The sequence below is a fragment of the Harmonia axyridis genome, chromosome 1, assembly GCF_914767665.1.
Source record: "Harmonia axyridis chromosome 1, icHarAxyr1.1, whole genome shotgun sequence".
NCBI classification, from domain to species: domain Eukaryota; kingdom Metazoa; phylum Arthropoda; class Insecta; order Coleoptera; family Coccinellidae; genus Harmonia; species Harmonia axyridis.
Genome location: NC_059501.1, coordinates 34,300,011 through 34,322,537, shown reverse-complemented (window position 1 = coordinate 34,322,537; position 22,527 = coordinate 34,300,011). Strand labels below are relative to the sequence as shown.

The 22,527-nt window shown below is 32.6% G+C and overlaps 2 protein-coding genes and 1 long non-coding RNA gene across 4 annotated transcripts in view; 2 read left to right on the top strand and 1 right to left on the bottom strand.

The window, feature by feature from the left end:
• Window positions 1–12,203: 12,203 nt before the first annotated feature.
• On the bottom strand, window positions 12,204–13,416 carry LOC123685892. Its single transcript, XM_045625783.1, has 2 exons — window positions 12,730–13,416; window positions 12,204–12,548 (listed from the first exon to the last, which is right to left on the bottom strand). The coding sequence occupies exons 1-2, from the start codon at window positions 13,414–13,416 to the stop codon at window positions 12,204–12,206; spliced, it is 1,032 nt and encodes a 343-aa protein (XP_045481739.1).
• A 1,350-nt stretch (window positions 13,417–14,766) lies between these two features.
• Window positions 14,767–16,084, top strand: LOC123671491. Its single transcript, XR_006746118.1, has 3 exons — window positions 14,767–15,371; window positions 15,700–15,820; window positions 15,889–16,084. It is a non-coding gene; the product is annotated as an uncharacterized LOC123671491 (long non-coding RNA).
• Window positions 16,085–17,347: 1,263 nt separating this feature from the next.
• LOC123671484 (CLIP domain-containing serine protease 2-like) overlaps window positions 17,348–22,527 on the top strand; it is a 44,083-nt gene continuing 38,903 nt past the window's right edge. Inside the window, exon 1 of one of the 2 annotated variants that reach the window (XM_045605360.1) lies at window positions 17,348–17,606. In XM_045605360.1, the coding sequence (XP_045461316.1) occupies window positions 17,540–17,606 (67 nt within the window). In that variant the 5' untranslated portion in view covers window positions 17,348–17,539. The remainder of the gene's footprint in view (window positions 17,607–22,527) is intronic. The other variant, XM_045605359.1, reaches the window with a different exon arrangement.

The following is a 22,527-nucleotide window of genomic DNA, read 5'->3' as shown; positions in this document are numbered from 1 at the left end:
ATGAATCTAAAATTATGTATGAAAATGACAGTTTTTCGGAGGAAGAAGTTTTACTGCTCAAAGCCGTTGATTTCCATCCCACAAAAGTTTCTTTCCCGCTCCCGCAGTCGCACGTCGGTCTGTTCATACCTTTATTCAGTTTAGTTAGCTGTCAATTCTTTTCGATATGGGTAACAAGAGATTCAAGGATTTATTTATTCTGATCCTATTACTTGCTTTTTGGGAGTATCATGTAAAAATATCAAATTTGATTTCTACAGGAAAACAAGAAGAATCTTATTAGTTCATGGTCATTCTTATGATGATACTATTAGTTTTTTAATCATGCATAATCTGTTTTGTAAATATTCATTCAATACCAATTCATCTTTCAGTGTATGGGAAAGAGATTATGTTCATGCACAACATGAAATAACATTTCAGTTGAAATGGTAATTATATGGTAATATTGAAGTTCAGTACTACGATGTTACGATGTGAGTCAATTTCTGAACATGAGAATTTTTTGAAATTTGAGAACCTTTTATTGCCTTCAAAATAAATGGATCGTCATTCTGAGCAAGGAGAATCAATGCGATATTGCGATATAACAACTGAATTTTGTACGAAGTCAATTTCTGAGAATGAGAATTTTTTATAATTCCATTCTTTTTTTTGCCTTCAAAAAATGAATCGTAATGCTGAGCGTCCTGAATATTAGAATCAATGCGATATTGCTATATAACAACTGATTTTTATACATAGTGAATTTCTGGAAATAAAAATTTTTGAAAATGTTAATTCTTTTTTTTGTCTTCAAAATTATGCAAAATTATTGCCTGAGTATGGAGAATCAATGCGATATCGCGATATAACAACCTATTTTTGTACGTAAGCAATTTCTTAAAATAAGAATTTCTAAAAATGTTAGTTATTTTTTTTGCCTTCAAAATTAATGGATCGTGATCCTGAGCATGGAAAATCAATGCGATATTGCTATATAACAACTGATTTTTGTACGAAGTCAATTTCTGAAAATGAGAATTTTCAAAAAATATTTTAGTCCTTTTTTTGCCCTCCAAATTAATGGATCGTGATCCTGAGTATGAAAGATCAATAAGTGATATAAGAACTGTTTTTTTACCAAATTTCATGTTTATAGTTTTCACATTTTCCGAGAATAATCTCATTAGTACGTGGTCATTCTAATAATTATGACAACTATTAGTTTTTTTAATCATGTAAATTTGTTCCGTAGATATTCAGTCAATCCCAATATCTTTCAGTGTATGGAAATGTGATTATTTTTATGCACAACAAGAATTAATATTTCAGTTGAACTGGTTGGTAATTATAGGGGAATATTGAAGCAGAGGCGGATCCAGGGGGGGGGCCATGGGGGCCATGGCCCCCCCCTCGCGGACCTTATAACTATAAAACTGTATCCTGAATTCCCGAAAAATATGCACTCATTAAGTTTTAATTTTTTTTTTCCAATAGATAGCTTTAGTTATCTGTATTACGCGTTTAATAAGTCCGATCGGGTTCCACAACATGGCGTTAGAAAGATGAGATTTTGTACTACATAATCTTTTGCGACAGTTTTGTGATAAGTTTACTCAGCGCGCGTTGAAGATGGACAAAATAACAAAGAAAAAATACATTATATTTGAGTTTTTCTTCGATAAAGGCGAAAATGCGAGCCAAGCGGCTGAAAATTTAAATAGTGTTTATGTTCTTGATACTGTAATAGCCAATTACGCGCAATTTTGTTTTCGTCGATTCCGTTCCGGTAATTTTTATGTCAAAGATGCTTGATGCTGGAGACCAATTGTCTAAAATATCGACAAAATCAAGGACATTTTCGGGTCCTGTTTCCATTGCTCAAGAGTTGAAGATTGCGTAAAAAACCTTTTTGAACCATTTGCAAAAGGCTGGTCTCAAGAAGAAGCTAGATGTATGGGTACCACACGAGTTACTGCAAAAAACCTCTTGGACCGAATTTCCATTTGCGAATCGCTGCTGAAACGCAATAAAATAACCCCATTGTGGAAACGGTTGGTGGCTGGTGATGAAATGTGAATGACTTACGACAACGTCAAGTGAAAACGGTCCTAGTAAAAGAGCGGTGAGCTGTCGGAAACGGTCAGGAAGGTTTTACTGTGTATTTGGTGGGATTGGCAGGGAATTATCTACATAAGCTGCTCCCCTAAGGCAATATTGACTCGGATCTGTACTGTCAACATTTAGACCTTCTGAAGGAAGCAATTGCCCAGAAGCAACCACCAGGAGAGGAATTGTGTTCCTTGGGGACAACGTAAGGCCACACACATCAATAGTGACTCGCCAGAAGTTCTTATGCATCCACCTTATAATCCGGACCTGGCACCAAGGGATTATCATATCTTGCTGTCCATGGCGAACAATTTTGCTGGTGAAAAATTCGTTTCAACAGAGGCTTGTGAAATTCGACTGTCTCAATTTTTCGCCAATATCGACTAGGGCTTCTATGAGGGAGGCATACACAAACCTTCAAAAAAGCAACAAGTTATAGAACAAAACGGCGCATATTCGAAAGGAAACGGATCATTCTAACTGTGGTAATTAAATCTTGATTTTTATGCAAAAATAATGATTTTTTTCTATACCTCATACTTTCTTGTGCCCGAGTTTTCTCATGAAATACATCTACATATATTCATGAAATTGTTCGAACTTGTTTTTGTACTACAAATATTTTGGAAACTGAATATGTTATGATTTACTAAAATACATCTTTCTATAAAAAAACACGTGTCTTGATAGGCACCAACAAAAAATTCCGCTATTTTGCTAATCGATATCAGCCGTGACTTTCTATGGCCCCCCCCTCAGACATCGCCTGGATCCGCCCCTGTATTGAAGGTCAGTACTAAGATGTTATTATTGTTTAGAAATTTTTTGATTCTGCATAGTCAATTTCTGAAAATGAGATTAGAGTCCTTTTTTTCTCTTCAAAATTGTTGGATCGTAATCCTGAGCATTGAGAATTAATGCGATATTTTGATATAACAACTGATTTTTGTACGAAGTCAATTTCTGAGAATGAGAATTTTTTATAATTCCATTCTTTTTTTTGCCTTCAAAAAATGAATCGTAATCCTGAGCGTCCTGAATATTAGAATCAATGCGATATTGCTATATAACAACTGATTTTTATACATAGTGAATTTCTGGAAATAAAAATTTTTCAAAATGTTAATTCTTTTTTTTGCCTTCAAAATTATGCAAAATTATTGCCTGAGTATGGAGAATCAATGCGATATCGCGACATAACAACCTATTTTTGTACGTAAGCAATTTCTTAAAATAAGAATTTCTAAAAATGTTAGTTATATTTTTTGCCTTCAAAATTAATGGATCGTAATCCTGAGCATGGAAAATCAATGCGATATTGCTATATAACAACTGATTTTTGTACGTGGTCAATTTTTGAAAATAGGCTTTTTTTTCAAATTCCAGTACTTTTTATGCCTTCAAAATTCATGGATCGTAATCCTGAACATGGAGAATCAATGCGATATAACAACTGTTTTTTGTACGAAGGCAGTTTGTGAAAATAAGAATTTTTGAAAATTTTAGTACTTTTTTTTTGCCTTCAATATAAATGAATCGTAATATTCAGCATGTTGATCAATACGATATAACAACTGACTTGAAATGAATATTGGTCATAAATGCCCATGTTCCATCATTCATCCGATATCATATTTGGATGACCATCATATTGATGGTTCATTTTGATTGGCTAACCATAATGAGCAAAATCAATATTTTGCTCAATGAATGTGACCCGCTTATGTGAAAAGTTTCGGTGCATTTGTTTTGATTTTTTTTTATTATTCTACTAAATACGTTTTTGAATCAAATTAATTTTCGTAAGAAGGAAGGAATCTGAACAAATTTAGCATATACATTTTTTCTCGAACCCATCTGATAATAGTCGATCCTAACTGATATTTCTCACAACTTCGCAACCCTTTCTAAAATCGGTTTTATTGCCCATCATAAAAAGCGAGTTATTCCTTTCAAAACATCTGGTCAATCCTTCCTAGAAAGATACCTAATACCATCTCTGTACCTGTCTTTCGAGCTCGAAGTTGCTGCATTGCCAAATGTTCGAACAACCGTTCGTACAGTTCGCTGCGATTTCATTGGCTGGCGTGTAAGAATTGAATGCCGTCAAACGTATCTGAATTCTTAGATGTGGTAGAAAAGGACGGAAGATCAGAAGAACGTTTGAGATTGCTCCACTCATCCTGAAAAGTGATGGCATCTCAGAGGGGCTGGAGGGAGCTGAATAGGTAAACTTTGACAGATGCGCTCAAACGCACGTGGTACCATTACCTCTTAAATTTAATTTATACAAGGGTATAAAAAGACTGGAATATTGACCATTTCTTGAACACGGTTAAATATTTTTTACTTCGAATTTTTATACACACTATATAGGATTGGAATTATTGACAGAAACTTCCAAATCCAAAACAAGACGTGATGGTCTATAATTTTCAAAATAGTGTATAAAACCATATTAAAAAAAATGGTAATAATACTTACCATTTTTGAAAAAAGGGTAAACCAAACAACTCCTAATAAAAGAAATAAAAACTATGGGTTTCTTGGAAGCCTTTTGAATGCATATTTCCCACCACGTGACTGCTAAATTCAAAAAGAGATGATAGATGATTTTTCCTCTTACAACTTACAACTATCGACTTCCATTGGGTTTTCACATAATTTTTTCAAAAAAATAATGATCTTCAAACATTGTAGCATGACAATTTTCAGTTGGAAATGAAGCAAATTTCGTTTTTCGCAGAAGAATTGACGATAGGTTCAATGTACAAAGCACTGGTATGTTTTCAAAATATTGATGAAAAAACCCTACAAAAAACTATTACGAAAGAAATGAAATTGTAAATTTGTGAAAAAAAAGACCATGTCGTACAGTACTGCTCTCCACTTACATGCTTCGTAAAGAGAAGGAAGATGAATTGAATGTACAACTTTGTACATCGTACAAAGTTTGGTCATTGCAGGAGCGCCAGTGGAGAAATGAATGTTTGACTGATACGCGGAAAACTACCTGGTGGTAATCCCTCTTAACGGAGTGTGTGAAAGCCGACTGCGAAGGGAGAAATCATAAAGTTGATGTTCACATTTTATTATTCTCGTCCTTCTTTTATATGATATGCATCGATTACTGCAGGGTTCATTATTCAACACACTCTGACAATACAATATAACAATTTTCAATATGTAGTTATAAAGATATTATTTTTGTGCACGAACTAAACTATTGAACTTTGGGATTTGAAAGTGTAAAATGTTTCAGGAAAGATTCTCTTAGAGATCTCGGATAAGAGTGGACAGTAAGGATTAATGAGGATATACAGGGTTCCTTATGACCTGTGAAATAAGGATCAGTTTAGCACGTTAACTGCCATCTGTACAGTCGGCGACCATATGATTTGGTACTTCAAGCTCCAAGCATATCATAATTTTGAATTTCCATTTGTATACGGAAATTATTTTATATTGGTAGCCAGCTGTACAGGTGGCGTACAAGTAAATTTCGTATTCATATTTTACCATTTGGTCGCCGGCTGTACAGGATATCAATATTGAAAATCAATGAAAATCCTATGCGTGTTAAGATGTATAATATACCTGTGATTTGGGCGCTTTTTATTTCAGAAAGTTGCATTTTTCGGCCGGAAAATGCAAAATCAAATCGTTGTTATAATAATATACAACTTCACAAGGAGCAATTTTCATACAACCACCAGACAATCCAAGAAAAACTGCAAAGTTGGAGAGAGAAGATCCTGCATAGAAGACTTTTCAAGAGGTGAACCAGGATCAGGTCGACATTGAAGCGTCGAACTATTGGCTCACATCTAGTGCAATGTATCCAGACACGGATGGTTTTCTTTTAGCCATCCAAGATCAAGTGATCTATTCGAGGAATTACTGCGGGCATATAATAAAGGATTGAACTATTACTGGCGATCGTTGCCGATATGAGTGTCCAACGAATGCAGGAAATGAATATAAAAAGAGACACAATGCAGTAGGAAAGAAACTACACCTAGAATCGTCAACCAAATAAGAACTAATTCATTCTGAAAAAGTGCCATACTACAAGAACCGACCGGAGACCATCCTAGAAAACCAACGCAATAAATTGTACTGGGATCGTACAGTTTTGACTGATAAAACAGTCCCTCATAACAGACCAAATTTACTACTAGTCGAAAAACATCAAAAGAAGGCAATACTCATACACGTAGCAATACCTTATAACAACAACATGCGTCAAAAGGAGGTCGAAAAAATTTCAAGATATAGGGACCTCGAATTTCAGATGGAGCGCCAGTGGGGAATGATATCAACGGGAACTATTTCAATTATCATCTCAACAACTGAAATAGTACCCAAAAATCTCAAGAGAAATATCGAGCAACTTGGACTTATTGAGTATATTTGTAATATAATGCTTTTATGTACTGCAAGGACGGTAAGAAAATTTCTAGGAGGAGACGGTCAGGTCCAAGGATCGGACGGGATCGAATGGAAGAGGACCAGAAGACGGTTCTGCTATCGAACTCAGTAGTTAAGTTTTGCTTGATTCTTTGGTGGTTGATTCGTCGATTCTGTTTCATTTCAAGGTATTTTTGAAGATAATCCGGCTTCTTTGCTTGAATTTCTTGTCCACCTATGAGATATCATATTAAATGTGCTACACATATAGTGAATTGATGACTTCAAACTTAAATTTGTTCTTTTCGCCATCATATAAAAAAAAAGAAATTGTTTCTACTCTCCCAATGTGGAACAAGAATTAGTACTTTCTGAAATAATGCTGTACAATATATTTAACCATTTAAAAGTTTATAAATAAAACTCTATGCCAGCATACCTCTTCTCATTTCCAAACTTTGACTTTGAAATCTGCGTAGCAGCAACTCATGATCATATCCAATAGGAGGATTTTCAGAATCCTGTTTCCAAAATAAGAAATGAAAAAATTTCCGCTGAACCGCCTCCAGTCAATATATGTATATGTCATTGATAAATAGGTCTCTATATCAGACTGCCATTCTTGAGTTCAATTCTGATAAATGAATCAAATATTGACAGATAAAAGTTAACGCATGAAAAGCATTTCCCGCTGCTGATAAGAAAACCATACAACCTGCATACCATGTGTGGCAAAAATATTCACCTCTCATAAAATACTACAAATTACAGCCCAAGCTGCGTTAGACGATAGAATACCGGAAATATGGTGATCATAATATATTTGAATGTTGCTTTCCTCCCAGTAAAAGACATAATATGAAACTTTTTACATTCAAAGCTGTAATTCTGTGAATTACAGCTTCTATATTTTTTGTACCTCAGAGAATTTTTTCGTTCACTTAAACATGGAGTTTTTGGTGTTCTAGCTAAAATTTGATAAGTTTGGCTATTTCTGCCGTGATAACCTTATATATAAGATCGTTGTGCTATAATCTGTCGGAGGCTTTGAATGAGTCAAGTAGTATTGCTGCGGAATTATTTCCTTTCTGATTTTCTTTCAGGATTCCCCCCGTTGTTATGACCGGTTGTGTTCCTGTTCTGTATCCGCTGAATCCGCTTCCTGAGTTTTCTTCAGGGATTAGTTCTTGCTCTTCAATAGTTTTTTTATTCTTTCAAGTATTGTTTTCTCTGCTGGGCTCTGGCTTGATAGTAGTCTAGTAATAGGACTGAAGTTATTTGGATCTTTCTAAGATGTTTCTGGTTTATGTATCATAATGGATTCCGTGAATTTTCATCTCTGGTACAACTCCCAGCTCTTCACAGGGTGCGGGATATCACCTTTTTACTTAGCATAAAATGAATGAATTTTAGAGCTTAAAGGTGAAGCAATATTGACGTACTGATTACCTACCTGAAAAATATTCTGAATAGGTGAACTTCGATTTTTTGTTGACTAGACCAAATAGCTTAGAGGCTTGTTGATTTATATATTTTTTGATCATTTTACCTATTTCCGATTTCGAAAAAAATACTTTCCTCTCATTGATTAGTGCCTGATATAATCGATAATAATAATAATAAAATGGTTTATTCTGTGCGCTACAGGGTATACACATATAATCACAGAGGCGTGAGCCTGTACTTGACTTCTAAATAATCAAAATATAATGCAGTAGCCAGTATTCAAATAAATTCACAAATCAAGATCAATTTCTTTTAACATATTTCAATGAAAATATAAAAATCAACAAAAACTCAATAGCACAGTAATGATCACAGATAAGTGCCCATTTTATAAATACAATAACATATCATAAACTCAGGGCCGCACTCATTCGGTCAGGTCCACTATCAGCTTCTCGGTCATCAAATAATACTGCATCAAAAAGCTCATTCTCTATTTCAAGTTTTATCAACATATTTATATGGAGGAAGGTTGCATTTGGTAAGTAATTTATTCATTCCCCTTCTAGCAAAAATCAGCGAAAAATGGTGAGCGTTATTGGGGATTTATTATTGAATTAAAATATCTTCTGCCCTTGTCAATTACCCAATTTTTCAATCTTGTTTTCTTCTTAATGAGTGTTCTGATGTTTTTCAATTCTTTTGGAACAGCGGCATAAATTCTTGGGGCCAGATAGGCAAAGCATCTTTGGCCTATACGTTTTCCTGCTCTTAGAGTAAGGTATTGATTCGTCTTGTTCCGTGTTTCATATTCACACTCAGTTAGTTGGAGTTGAATTTTTTTTCGCTTATGCCATTTAATATCTGCTGTACAAATAATTGGTGGGGATTCATGACCCTGGAAACAGCAAACAATTCGTCTGATGGATACAGAAGAGGCTTTCCGTAGATAATTCGTAGCAACCATTTCTGGATCACCTCAACCACAGCCGTCTTCAACTCAAGCCGTGCACAGAGAAAGGCAACGTCGCTTTCGTTGATTCAGGGAGTCCTATGCTCTGTCGTCGATCCAATGTTAGTTCGACGCGGACTCCTATATCCGCATCCTTAGTCTATAATTGTTGCATAATACACGGAATAATTCGAAAAGTACTATTGTTGTTGGGGAGAAAATTCAGTTTATTCTTTGTTTTAAATTATTAGAAGAGGTAGTTTCCACAACACCCAGGAGGTACTACCGTGAAGCGTTACTTTTTAATGGGTAGTTCGCCAGTAGCCCTATTTTCCCAAAAACAATTGGTATTCAACCAGAAATAAAAATTACAAAACATAAACTCTGTAGTTGATAAATAGATAAAATAATATAGATATTCTGTGCAAACAAAAATAACGAAACATAAACTCTTATCTAGTTGATAAATGAATAAAATGATATATCTCTGTTCATACTATCTGGAGAGTTTGTAATTTTCTTTTTTTAGGGAGGTGTTTAGATGCATTTGAATATTCGCTTTACTCTAATTTTCTTTTCCGCATTCAAAACTGCATCCAATGATACATTATAATTACAACCATTTAAAAGTCTGTAATTGCCAAAACGCTTTTCAAGTTTTTCGGTGGTGAATTTACCCGGTAAAAAATATTCAATGTCATAATTTGTGAAACTATACCTAATTACATCCAAAAGTGTAGCAGTACTCTGAACGAAAGCCTTGTAAGTATCATTTGTGAGATGACCGTTGGAATCTAAATCATGCCATTTATTTATCCACACAACAAATTTCTCCAAAAACTTAACTCTATAATCATCATCTTCATTCGAAATCGGTTTAGAAAATTCATTTCTCCTAACGATCCCCTTTATGACACTGGTATTATTAACAATATCCCACCAATTTCTTATCAACTGCAGGAAGTATGCAGTGTCGTTAAACCCAAAATCTTTCAAAGTAGCTATTGTGGTATCGTGAAATAAATTGTCAACTAGTGAAACTTTTTGCCTTTCGAAGCTATTTGGGAATAAAGTTTTGAAATTCAATTTGTATGCTTTCTTAATTATTGAATTTTTTTCAGCATCGTAAACTTTTCTGACATCACTTAATTTGGCATATTTGATAAGACCTGTTTCAAAGTCAGGATGAACAAATGTTTTATCAAAATTTTTTAAATTGAACCAGTTGTTTCGAATATTTTTCATAACATGAACAAAATCATAAGACAAGAATATAGTTTTGCCAGTTTTTGAAGGATTGGGAATAAAATTTGAATTGGACAATTTCTTAAACATTGTTTGGTTTATTCTACAATTATCTGTTATTATGCATAAAATTTCAAACCCACATTTCTGAACTTGGTCAATTACACAAGTTGCGAATGGAATAATTTCACTTCCGCTTATACTGTCAACTGGAACTAATTTTACAATTTCATGAAAATTCCCAAAAGCTGAAGATATCATAAATGCCAAAACAGTTTTTGCCAAACTATCTCTGTTGGCAGCGTAGCCAATCAAATTTTTGGAGCGATAGTCCAATCTTGGAGTTATATAAATTTCGTCTATCAAAAGAACAACAACTTTTTCCCTAGGCGTTAAATTTGAGAATTTATTTGATATATAATTATTGTTATGGATATCATTATTTGGGATATCATTATTTGGGGAAACATTAAGGCCAGAAGATATTCCGTGTAAATATCTTTTATTAGGTAAAATGAAAAAACCTCTCAGAAGTTCATACGTGGAGTGGGAAGTTGTATGAATCAGAAAAGCCATAATAATGGTCGTTGAAGAGTATCTATTTTTCTTTAGAGTGATTTGTTTTAACTGATCGATTAAAATTTCGAGATTTTTTGAATGCGGTAAATTCTTTTCACACGATACAGTTAATGCTAGGTCCAAATATTTTAAACTTTTCTCCATGAGATAATTAAATGATTCAAAAAATATGTCGGTATCACTTCTAAAGTTTTCCTTGTATCTTGCCAAAATGTTCTCTAATTGTGACCATCTGCTCAATTTCAAATCGAAAGGAAGAATCCACTTCAAATCATTGAAATTCAACTTGTTTTTACCCAGAAAAACTTGAACAACCATATTCTCATTAATTGAAATTTGAGTTTCAAGCAGAAGCGAATCCTGATTTTCCTGAACTTTCAACTGATAGAAATAAATTTTATTTTCCGCTTTGTGAACTATCCAATTAACAAGTTCTAATTTATTAGAATATTCATTTAACAATTGATCGAAATTTTGAATAATGTCTGCAGTCTCAAATTGGTGAATAATTTCATTATGTGAATCAATATAATTTTGACGCCTTTCATCGGGAGTTTTTCTTGCAGAAACAGAAGGTTTAGAAAGATATCCAGGCAAATTGGGAAAAATTGATGGAACTGCATTTTTATTTAATTTTGGATATCTGAGGAGGTTCTTTCCAATCGTGCCATCTTTACGTTTGAATACATCGTATCTAATTATTTCATTCTCTTGGAAATGAACTGAACAAACAGCTGAATTTTGGGAAGGTGACCAATTTTTACGAGGTATAGCGGAGATCCATTTCATTCTTGAATCAGGTTCCTTAGGAAATTTAAAAATAGAGACATACGTATTTTGTGAGTCGTAATTGGACTTACAACCTGTAACACAACAGCGACGAGGCATTTTCAATGTTTTTCTGGGGAGACAGGAAGAGTCAGAAACTTTGTACCAGATCACTATGTAAATTCAAGCACTAATTCACAGAATTGATACTGAATCACACTTAAAACTGATCAATATCACAATATTTCAAACACTCAGATGAACTTTATAAACAATACACACTCGGTACACAGAACCGGTAACAAGTGCAACTTGTTTGAAGAAATTATCAGAAAACCCCACACAAATCGGTGATCTGTAAGAACTAAGAATAGTTATTCCCCTTTAAGTTTTGAACTGAAAAGTCAAGTGGTACCATTCCCTCTTAAACCCCGACCTTCCCGATGCATTTTGGGTCTATAGGCCACTCAGACATTGTTGCCGCTCTTACTGTGCATGGCTTGAGTTGAAGACGGCTGTGCTTCAACCCTCCTTACATGACAACTATACGCTCCACCCCAACTTATTATCCCATATCTTATTTGGGATTGACATGAAGCTGAGTATACCATCATCAAGCTTTTTATATCCAAGTACTTCCTGAGATATCTAAACTTGGTAAGTAAACATCTCAGTTTGATCACCAAGATATCTATATGCTTGTCCCATTTTAGTTGTCGATCAAAATTGTAACTCCTAGATATTTTATATATTCAGCTTCGGGAATTGATGTTTCGTTGTCAACTTCCAAATTGCCCATATGTGGAAGACCTGATTGGTAAGCAACAAATGGTAAGTATTTTGTTTTCTGCAAATTTATTGTTAATCTATTCTCTCCGAACCATTGCTTTATAATTGAAAGATCTCCCTCTGCTTCTTGTTTCAGTTTTTTCCAGGTACTATCTTCGTACATTATGACAGTGTCATCTGCAAAACTGATAATCTCTCCTTTTCTCTTCATTAGTAATAAGCTGTTCATGTATATAATGAACAAAATTGGTCCCAATACTGTCCCCTGTGGAACCCCATATTCAACAGCTTTCCCTTTACTCGCATGTTCATCTATCTTCACAAATAGCTTTTTATTAATTTGAGTGCTTTGCCCCGAAAGCCATTGAGGTAAAGTTTCGCAATAGTTTTTTGTGGGATACGGTGTCGAAGGCCTTTGCAAGGTCGATAAATACGCACAGACCCACCTTGTTTCCATCCAACCATTGGTAAATTTTCTCTACTACATTTTTTATTGCATCCTGTGTAGATTTGCCCTTCCTGAAGCCGTATTGATTATCAGACAAAATTTTATTCTTCTCCAAAAAATTAACAATACGCATCTTTAATAATTTTTCCACTATTTTAGACAAATTAGATGTTAAGCCGATTGGTCTATAATGTGATAAAATGGTTTTATCTCCCGACTTGAATAATGGTTTGATCACACCCACCTTGAAAATGTTCGGAAATTCAGCCGTCTCAAAACACAGATTTGCAAGTAACATTATATGTTCCATTATTTCATCTTGAATATTTTTTATAAGTTCAGTTCTGATACCGTCATTTCCCGGAGCTCCACCATTTTTTAATTCCCTTATCATTCCTCTAACTTCATCTTCAGAAGTTGGGAACAGAAAGGTTGTATTATCACAATAACGTTCTCCCTCCTCTTTTTCTGGAACTTCATCTATGTTTTCCGCCAGTCGTTTTCCTATTTCACTGAAAAAAATTCCGAATTCCTTCACCATTTCTTTTTTTGATGTTAGTAACTGTCCATTAGAACTTTCAACTGAATCTATTTCTGTTTTAGGCCTAGTTTTTCCGCAGAGATCATCGACATACAACCAGAGAGATCTCGCCTTTGAAGTGTTCTCTGTTACAAAGCTATTCATATGATCTTTTTTTGCAGTCTTAATTAGCTTTTGTAATACATTTCGATATTTTGCATATTGCATCTTCAATCTTCGATGATGCATATAAAAAATTCGAATGTTATCAAGTTTGTTTTTATGCATAACCGGCTCATTCGATCGTCATTAAATACTTGATAATACTGAGAAGGACAAAGGTTAATTTTCAAAAAATCTATGGAAAAATCATAGATACTGGGATTCGAGACGTGATTCCGGATTGAATGGGTTTTTTATATTTCAAACTTAATTTCGAAATTAAGTTGAAAAGTGTAACAGTTCATTTAAATATAAGTACACGGAAAAAAATCTATTCTCAAATCAAGAAACAGGATATTCTTGAAATATTAAACTTGATCCAAGTATATATTGAATCGGAAAAAGTGAAGTAAGAAATTTGGTATACTTGGAATGAATAAATAGAATACCGAATACATATACTTCATAGAAATATATAATACTCCAAACAAGTAAATGATGTATTCAAAATGAAGGAATAAATTTATTGATTCAAGAATACTGCTACATTTTGTTTGAACATATGATATTGCGACTTCGAAGATATCATTTACTCATTATGAAAATTGAAATATACTCATTCCAAATTATATTTTTGAAGAATTGGTTTACACATTATAATTATTGCGAGTGATACATTTCAGTTGTAATTAGAATATGCCCAAGTCACAAAGATGAATTGGAGACCTATTTGCTCATTTTTCATGTTCGAGACTAATCATAATAAATGAAAATATGAAATTTTGTGGACAAAATTTCGTCATAGTGAGACATATTTCATTTCAATATTTAAATATTAGGGTTTGAGTGTTAGAAGGGGAGTGAATAATTCATCTGAACTCCACCCTGTGATTGAATTAGCAGAAAATATGAATTTTATTTTTCTTTTTATGTTCATGGTAGCTAACCAACTCAATAAAGGCCATACTAGATAATTTGTTAATATACCGTTCCACAATACATCTAGTTTCTGACGCTAAAAATTGTCATAGCGGTACCATATTGAGGTAAGTTATGTGATTTTTTGAGATGAGTTAATAATACATGAAAATATAAGTGGAATCGATTTTGGTGAGCAATCATGAACCTAAAAAATGATAAGAAAAACACATTTTTCATCTTATTTGCATTTTGACCAGTCTTTTGAAATAACTTTTGTTTCAAAATGCAAAAATGGATACTAGCAATCAAACACCTGGGATTGCCCCAGATAGCAAGGTTCTCGTGACCGACACAACATGGGAATAATCGTTAACAGTTTACGTTATACCTATGTGTGATATAGAATAAGCCAAAAATTATTTAATGGATATAAATGTATTTTACGGAATATAATTCCTTTGAGAGGTGTCTAATGACCCAAGTGCTTGATGAGTGAAATATTGAAATAAAAAAAAAACTAAAATATTTTGATCACGGATTTCGTTTTGAATAAGATGAGTGACAAAATTTGTTTTGATTTTTGAAAAATTCAAATGATCCAGTTCAGAATAAACCATTCATAATCTGAATTATATTTGCATGTACTAGATCTGAGTATATTATACCGAAATATACTAAAACGCGAGTTCTTTTCCCTGCATCTTCGTCAACATGATTCGACTCGTTTGATATGCCGCGCCAATGAAAACGTTCTTATCCACCTGTTGGCAGTATTTATCGTAATACAAGTATATAAATGCTTTCATCCACTAGATTCAAGAATATTATTCGAAGATATACTAAAATGCGCCCTCTGTGCAGTTTGCATTAGAAAATATCTCTTTCGATCCCCTTCAGTCTCATTTAGGTGATAGGACTGATCGGTCTACGGAAGTTTTGATTGTGTTATAAGTGTTAGATACTGAAAACATACTGCAAAAAGCAAAATTTAATTAGGAATTAGGGATACATGGAGTGTCTGATTGGAACATTTCAAGGTAAGTTTTTATTGAGAAATAATTTCAACTCATTTAATTTTTTTCATTCATTCGGATTTCATTTTCCTTTTCATGATGCTCTTGGTGTTTTTTACTATTGTAATTCAGCTTGATAACTTTGTATTATTTCTTTGAGGACTAGGTATTTTTGAATTTATATTCTCAACAAAATTCTTACTTTTTCAGAACAAATGCGTTAATATTTAATAGGGTCTGTTTTAAAGATTTTCTAGAGATTTCTAATTATTTTCGGAATATTGAAGCACTTTTTGAATACAACTTCCTGTTCATAATTGATGAATGTTAATTGAATTTGATTCTTTTGCAGAATATGGAAATTGTTCACGAACAATTGGGAGTTACGTTATCATTTGCTGATGAAAATGCAAATCAATAGATATCTATCGATATGAGTGAGATACAATTTTGGAATAATTCTTCAGGACCAGGTAGTATTTTTCATTCGGAAAAGTCCACGATAAAATTTATTAATCACAAATTTCTTCTTTCTTTGCAGATCTCAAGTGATATTGGACAAATCATTCAAGAACAGAAAAATAGAGCAACACAGAGGAATCAAACCGCCAAGCCCAACTTGTTTTTGATATCAGGGGAAAATCTATTATAGCCGAAAAGTTTCCAAATTGTTGTATAGATGTAGATGAACTTTTAAGAATGTATCCGAATTCACCTAAATAATTTATTCTTCAGGAGATAACTATTTTCCTTTAATCCTTTGAATAGTACAATGTTTTATCCTGTATTTGTATAAATGTAATACAATTTTTTTCCAATGTAGATATTGTTTATTTGTTGGTTTTCATTTATTCTATGATGATTTGAGAAATAAATTCGTTTTTTATATATGCTGTATTTTATTTATTTTTCAGATTAAGAAATCTAATGGATTGGATAGATAATTGCACTTATTCTTTCGAATAATTTCAAAGAATTGATTTGAAATTAATATTCATTTCAAGTAAGTTTACTGTTTCTTCGGAACAACCATAAAATTAATTTTGAATTTACCATATTACATACTTATTCTAACACTAACTTAATTTTGGTTTGAGTATATCAATTCTTTCATTCGAGTATATGATTCACTACCTTCAACCGAAGAAATGATTGAAATTGAGGAATTCAATATCTTGTCTTGAAAATATTATATATTCAAACGAAATTTATCAACCACTCATTTCAAGTATAGTCATTTACTCACAGCAAATATAAGAGTTTTCTTTGGACCAATAATACCGACTTTATTAAATTCAAGAATATCATATACTCATTTGGAATACTTGGTATATTTAAATTTGGAGAATAAAGTATACTTGACCCAAATTTATTATAATCTTGCTTATATATGAATCTATCATATACTTCAACCAAATATTATTCACTCAATTTGAGAATAGATTTTTTTGCGTGTAGGTATCAAATAAATTCTTAATTCTATTTCTGAATTAGAATTTACCATTGAACTACTCAACATAAAACATACTCGATTTTGGGATAATTTTATAATATAATGAATTATATATTATGCTCTCACAAGGTATCATACGTTTTAACTTTTTTAAAAATCTACTGTCGTACATTCCATCTACATTTGAACTTGAATAAAAAAAACACTAAATTATGTTTTTTTTTCAATGGATATGCCATCAACACAAATAATTGAAGATACTAAATAGCAGGTAGATCGTATTATTTTGTGCTCGTTCTGAGGCTTTAAATGTTAATAATTTTGAAATCAGCATGCGAGAGAAGATGCAGGTAAAGGCAATAAGGAGGAATTCGATGAGCACTTATTTTCGATAGCATGTTTTTGAGTATACCAGAAGAAACTTCGCCAATTGGCGAGTCAAAATAAGTATAATTTAATATAATGTAGAATGATAACAGCTTTTTCTTATCTTTCATGAAACTTTCCCCACTTTTCACTTAGTTTCAAGATTATGTACATTTCAAACGACACTGTTGATTTATTTTCAAGTTTGCAGAACAATAATGCACGAAGTTTTCTATCGATACAATTATTATGATCTCAAGGCAGACGAGAAGTCAAGATGCTCTGGGAATATTGGAATCATGCATAGTGATTACTGACTCAAATTAATCTACTGGTCGAAAAAAAAGTTTTTTAGTGACAGTTATATTTTAAGATGAACATGTTTTGGTTTCATTTGTGTTTACTTTTTCAGATTGTTTGTTATCATGTGGTTCTAGCCGGTAAGTGGAATATTCACAACCTTATTATTTGAATTGATTGTATCATTATGCTAAGATAGATCTTGCCAATTTTGTCACAAGGCCGTCCCTCCGTCCGTAAACACCATATCTAGAACAAAAAAAGCAGAAATCCGAAATTTTAGAATCTGTTGTTATTAATATGGATAATATTGTTTTTATGACATTCTGCTTGAATAATTTTAGTTCAGAAGACGCAACCAACGTTAGATTTTCAAAAGCTTGATTTGGTTATTTCCCATCTGAATGCAACATTTCATCTCGATATTTGATACAGTTTTAAATAATCAGGAAAGCAAAATTTCGAAAGGCCATAATCCAAAACCCTTTGATTTTTCTCATTAACAAACTCAATCAACTCATTATTTATCGTTTGTGACCATTCCTTGCTCAAAATTCGAAAAATACACATAGGTAAAAACTATTAGCAACAGATTGATTCTCGAAATTTTTGTGTTGATCGCTACATCGAAACCATGGATACTTCTAGCAGAAAATAAAAAAAAATATAGAATATTATTCAAGGAGTGGAAATATAGATCATAACTCACGCAGATAATAATCGTCTTTAATAATAACCGTCTTTATCAGACGAAAGTTCAGCTAAAGCTATTCCTTCACTTTACCTGTTAAAAAAACTAAAAATGATGAGGCTGTAATTTATCGAGTGAGTTATGATCATTACCTCAAGTTGAATACTATACATTATCTACGACTATAACAATAAATACTAAGATACAAGTATAGGGAAAGAACTCACTTGGCAAACCTTAACAGTTAGGACATATAACAATGCTGTACAAATTTTAGTTTTCATTATTGATTTTTATTATTAAAAAAATTAACTGTAAAGTTTGAACAACCAGCGAAAGTTTATGCCTTTTTAAGAAACACAAGTAATTTAAAATAATTATCTATATCAATTCCATTATTTATGTTGAGTGTTCTTCTCAGCATGGAGTAGAAAGTGCACACAGACGATGCTTTATATTTAGTGCTAAATGTGCTTAATATGGAGCTGAAATATGGCAAAAGCTCATTCTCTGTAAACAGCTTGAAAATGTTTGTAAACACCTTTATACTTTTTTCGGAATTTTCGACAAAAAATTCTGTATGGTTACATTATAGCTGCTTGTCTTATTTCTGGAAATGTACATAATAATTCATCTTCACTACCTGAATGAATTTTTTTCAGCCAAACATTCACAAATCTGTCAATCCTGGCAGCAGCTCATATACAGTGTGTGAATGAAGTGAGGAACAAAATTAATTAGCCTGTTATTGAGTGTTTTCAAGCAAAACCCTCGAACAGGATAATTTTAGCTTTTAATTAACCACTTAATTGCATACAAATCGTTACGCCCAATTATTATCATTCTCCTTCAAGATAATTAGATATAATATTTCCTATAAATATTTTTACTGATCCTTTTTCAATTCTACAGATATATGACCTTGTATCATTGTGTATATGTGGTTTGTGGAGAATTAGTATCATAATGAAATTTGAAGTCGCAACGCGTTCATGTACCGTGGCGTTTGATTTGATCAGATGTTTCTTTTTATTTGGCCATCATTTATTTACTCAGTAGACGTCTATAATTATCTGTCTTATCGAATCCAGTAATCGAATCCCTTTTTTAGCCTTTCAGACATATTTTGTAGGAACAAATATTTCATGTCCTACAGGTACAATGAGTGTACCTTCAGGTTGATCCATCTATTAGGCCTTTTAGATGTTTATGCAAAACTAATCATAGTTTTGTTCAGAAAATTTGAAAATGTTCAGGTTTGAGACAATAATCTTTCTCCTTAAAATATATTCAAACCTCTACAACTTCCGGTTATACCGAAAACATACTACTACTTTCTTATTTCGAAAAGCACACCCAGTGTATTATTGCATCATTAGATATTATTGCTTAGTAGATGACAATATATGCAAAATGCCATAATATGGGTAGGTACAAACCCAACGGTTTATGAGTTGATGAGATTTTCATGGAAAAAATTGTTAATTCTCTATATATGAATGATTAAAATCAAAGTACAAGTCTAGATTAACATAATGAAATTCATACGATTCACGAGAATACATGTTTTCTCAAATTCATAGTCATGAAAAATGTATCAGTCAGTTAAATCAATGATTCGCTAAGGAAACTTGTGGAAAAAGTTTCTAAATTGACTAATTAGTCAGTTAGTTAGTTGTGATCCTTGTGATGGCTTTTGTTTTTAATTTATTCAATAGTTACAATATACGAAAAACAGTCTATTTTTGGCCAAATCCCAACTTTAATAGAAAATTTTTCTTTTCATTTTGTCTAGCCGATGAAAATATTGATGTTTTTATAAGTCAATTCCAAATTAAGATTGGGTGGAATAATGGCTTACATTTCATTCGATATTCACTTGGTTGTTTATCAGGTCGTTTTTGAAAAATCAGCATATTATTTTCTTCTAAATTTCAACCTTAAAAAAATTGCAAAATGTCGACGTTATTTCTTGTAGTCAGTTTATAATGAAATCACTCGTTATCGTTAATTATAAATGTATATCGAATTATTCTTCCTTTAACATGACCTGAAGCAGTATTTTTTTTAATAAACCATGGATCTTAACGAGAAGAATATTTACTCACTATTTCTCTGTCCCAGATTATGAAAATGTTATCTATAGTCGTTCAATATATGGAATATTCAATATTTATTGCTTCATTGTATCAAAAACGAGGGAAATCTATAAACTATAACAATTAATTTTTCATTTACAGTCACAATAAATTCGAACTCAAATTTAAGTACATATCTCCATTTTTCTCAAGAACTAAAATTTAGTTAGTTTTACAAAGTTATATTTTGTGGGAGCATTTAATAAATTTGTTTAGTTATCTACCAGAAAAAAGTGTTTTTGGCAGCTGAGGGCTCTGTAGAAAAACCATTATTATATTATATTACAACGTATTTCTCAGATTTTGATTCAATAAGTTATATAATACTTTTGAACCCCATAATTCTGTTTTTTTCAAACTTTGGAACTGCGGGTTCTTGTATTTTCTTTGGAGGATCCTATTCATCTTATTCTTCTTTCCAATTAAATTTTACCCACTTAAAGTAACCTTTTCCAATTTATCTTAGACTGATTTGTCGATTGAATTATTTAAAAATATTGAGCTCTATACTAAAAAGACGACATAGTTTTTAGAGGCGCATTTTAGTACCTACTAGTATTTTTTTGACTATTTGAGAGCGCCTATTCGATTGGCAATTTTTCAATTTACAACAAATGGTAGTATTTTCAGTAAGAAAATATTTTTGTGTTAAAAAATATGTGTTGCTTCAATAACTGACTGCGCCCCTACTATTTGGTGCCCAGGCAAAATGTCCGATACCTATGCCGGTCCTGGCGGCGACCCTGCTCGAACATTTAAAACAAACCTGAAAGAAAAAGAATCTGTATTATGTTGGGATGCTCATTAATTATTAACACAATGTAGCTTTTATAATTAAAACTTTTAATGAATGAAGATATTGAATATGCTATTTCAAAATTTGTTAACATATGAGTCTGGATTTCGCGCGTATTCTTACATTGACATTTCACACATTACTTCTTGACAATTTCATATCATACAAATGGTCTGAGTACGCTATAAGTTATAGAACTCATAACAGAAACTGTATTCAATGTTTATTTTCAACTTTTGACAAATGATAAATTCCAAATCAGACAATTCTATATGTAATACGCCGAAGGCTTTGCATTATATCTCTCTGCTTCAAATCAAAGAATGATTTGACAGTGCAAACTTTCACAAGAAATTAGAATTCTAGTTTATTGAATATAATGGCATTTATCGAATATAATTACACACGGTTTTTAGTCCTGTGATCGATTTATTTAACCTCTTCTGATTGGTCTATTCCGAGTATAGAAATTAATTCGTAGAATACCACGAGGAAAATCGAAGGTATAAGATTTTTCTCGAGGGTTTAGGACGATATTGAGTGGAGTTTTTGTAATTTTTGCACTAGGATGCCCCGTTTAGGCCCTCATATAATATACATACAACTCTTTCTTCTTCCGCTAGCGTGTTCATGGGGTATTAGATGAAGATAATGAAGACCCCGTTTGAGCAGCAATTTAAAACTTTTCCAAATAGTTAGAAACCAGCTGAATATATAATTCAGCTGGTTTCTAACTCTCACTCAAAGGGTGGCCAGCTAGCTCGTAGGGTGAAGGTTCTTTTCTTTCTCTTTTTTAAATGAATTGTGAGGGTTCCAGGTATTTAGTCGCCTGATCACCAATATTCTGAAATTACCGAAGGAATGGAATACACAAAATCAATGAACATTCGTGCACTCTGGAGGGTCAAAATTTAATTACCAAACAAATAATCGTCAACAATTAGACAGAGACAGATTTTCGCTTCTTCAACTTTCTATACAGGGTGTTTCCTAAACATGCGGCAAAAATTCAGGGGGTTGTTCCTTGGACTATTCTAAGAATATTTTGTCCTTTGATGATTTTTGAAAAACCTATTTGTTTCGAAGATATAGGGGAAACAAAATTTCAGATAATAACATTTTATTATGAAAAATTACATGAAAATTCAACTCAACCTACAAAAACTGTTGAAAATGACCACCTCTAGCCAGCATACAAGCATCCAATCTTCTCCTCATTGACTGCCGAACCCTTTCAAAAACACCAGGATCATTTCTTATTAAGTTACACCCAGCAATGATCCGATTTCGCAAGTCTTCCACATTTTCTACTGGAGTGGTATAAACTAATGATTTTAGATGGCCCCATAGGAAATAATCTAAGGGGTTTAAGCCGTTTTTAGTAATTGGAATGTTTTTAAACAAATTTAAAAATAAATTGTACCTACTTAGTAAAC